We start from the raw sequence: 565 nt of genomic DNA on the forward strand, positions 1-565 counted from the left end.
GTGTCCAGGAGGTCCTGGCAGGAGGAGGCGATGTTGTTCATCTGCAGCACAGCGGCCGCATTCAGCACGTCCTGCACATTGCAGGAGTTGACGAGGAGCTTGGAGGTGTAGATGAAGTTGAGGATCTGCTGGAGGCCCTGCGAGGTGAGGGCCTCCAGGGAGAGCTCCACGCGCTGCAGCTGCTTGTTCTGGGTGAAGAGGGAGTGGAAGAACTGGCTATAGGCCGCCAGAACCCCCTTGTGTGCCGGGAAGATGCTCTTGTGCTGCACCAGCACGATGTCCACGTCGCACAGGTCCGGCTGAAAGAGGCGCTGCTCGTTCAGTCTGTCCATCAAACACGTGAAGTGGAGGGCTACATCCTCCACCAAGGAGTACTCAGCCGACGGGTAGTCAGTCGTTTTTTCGACTATCAGCTGTGGGGAGGAAGGAAATAAAATCACTCAAGAGGGCTCTTCCTCTGGGAAAACACCCGCCCGGCCATGCCACCCGTCCCTGTCCATGGATCCCGAGTCAGAGATGCCAGTTCAGAAGCTTCACCACCAGCCCCAGCTTGGAGATCCCAACC

At 58.4% G+C, this 565-nt stretch overlaps 1 protein-coding gene across 1 annotated transcript in view; it reads right to left on the bottom strand.

Moving 5' to 3' along the window:
• The window catches only part of LOC104272696 (zinc finger and BTB domain-containing protein 47-like), a gene marked incomplete at both ends in the record, with an annotated part of 771 nt that extends 358 nt beyond the window's left edge, over nucleotides 1-413 (bottom strand). The window contains one exon of the mRNA XM_009867767.1: nucleotides 3-413. Within this exon, the coding sequence (XP_009866069.1) occupies nucleotides 3-413 (411 nt within the window). The remainder of the gene's footprint in view (nucleotides 1-2) is intronic.
• Between the last annotated feature and the right edge of the window lie 152 nt (nucleotides 414-565).

Source organism: Apaloderma vittatum, unplaced genomic scaffold, assembly GCF_000703405.1.
Source record: "Apaloderma vittatum isolate BGI_N311 unplaced genomic scaffold, ASM70340v1 scaffold33360, whole genome shotgun sequence".
NCBI lineage: Eukaryota > Metazoa > Chordata > Aves > Trogoniformes > Trogonidae > Apaloderma > Apaloderma vittatum.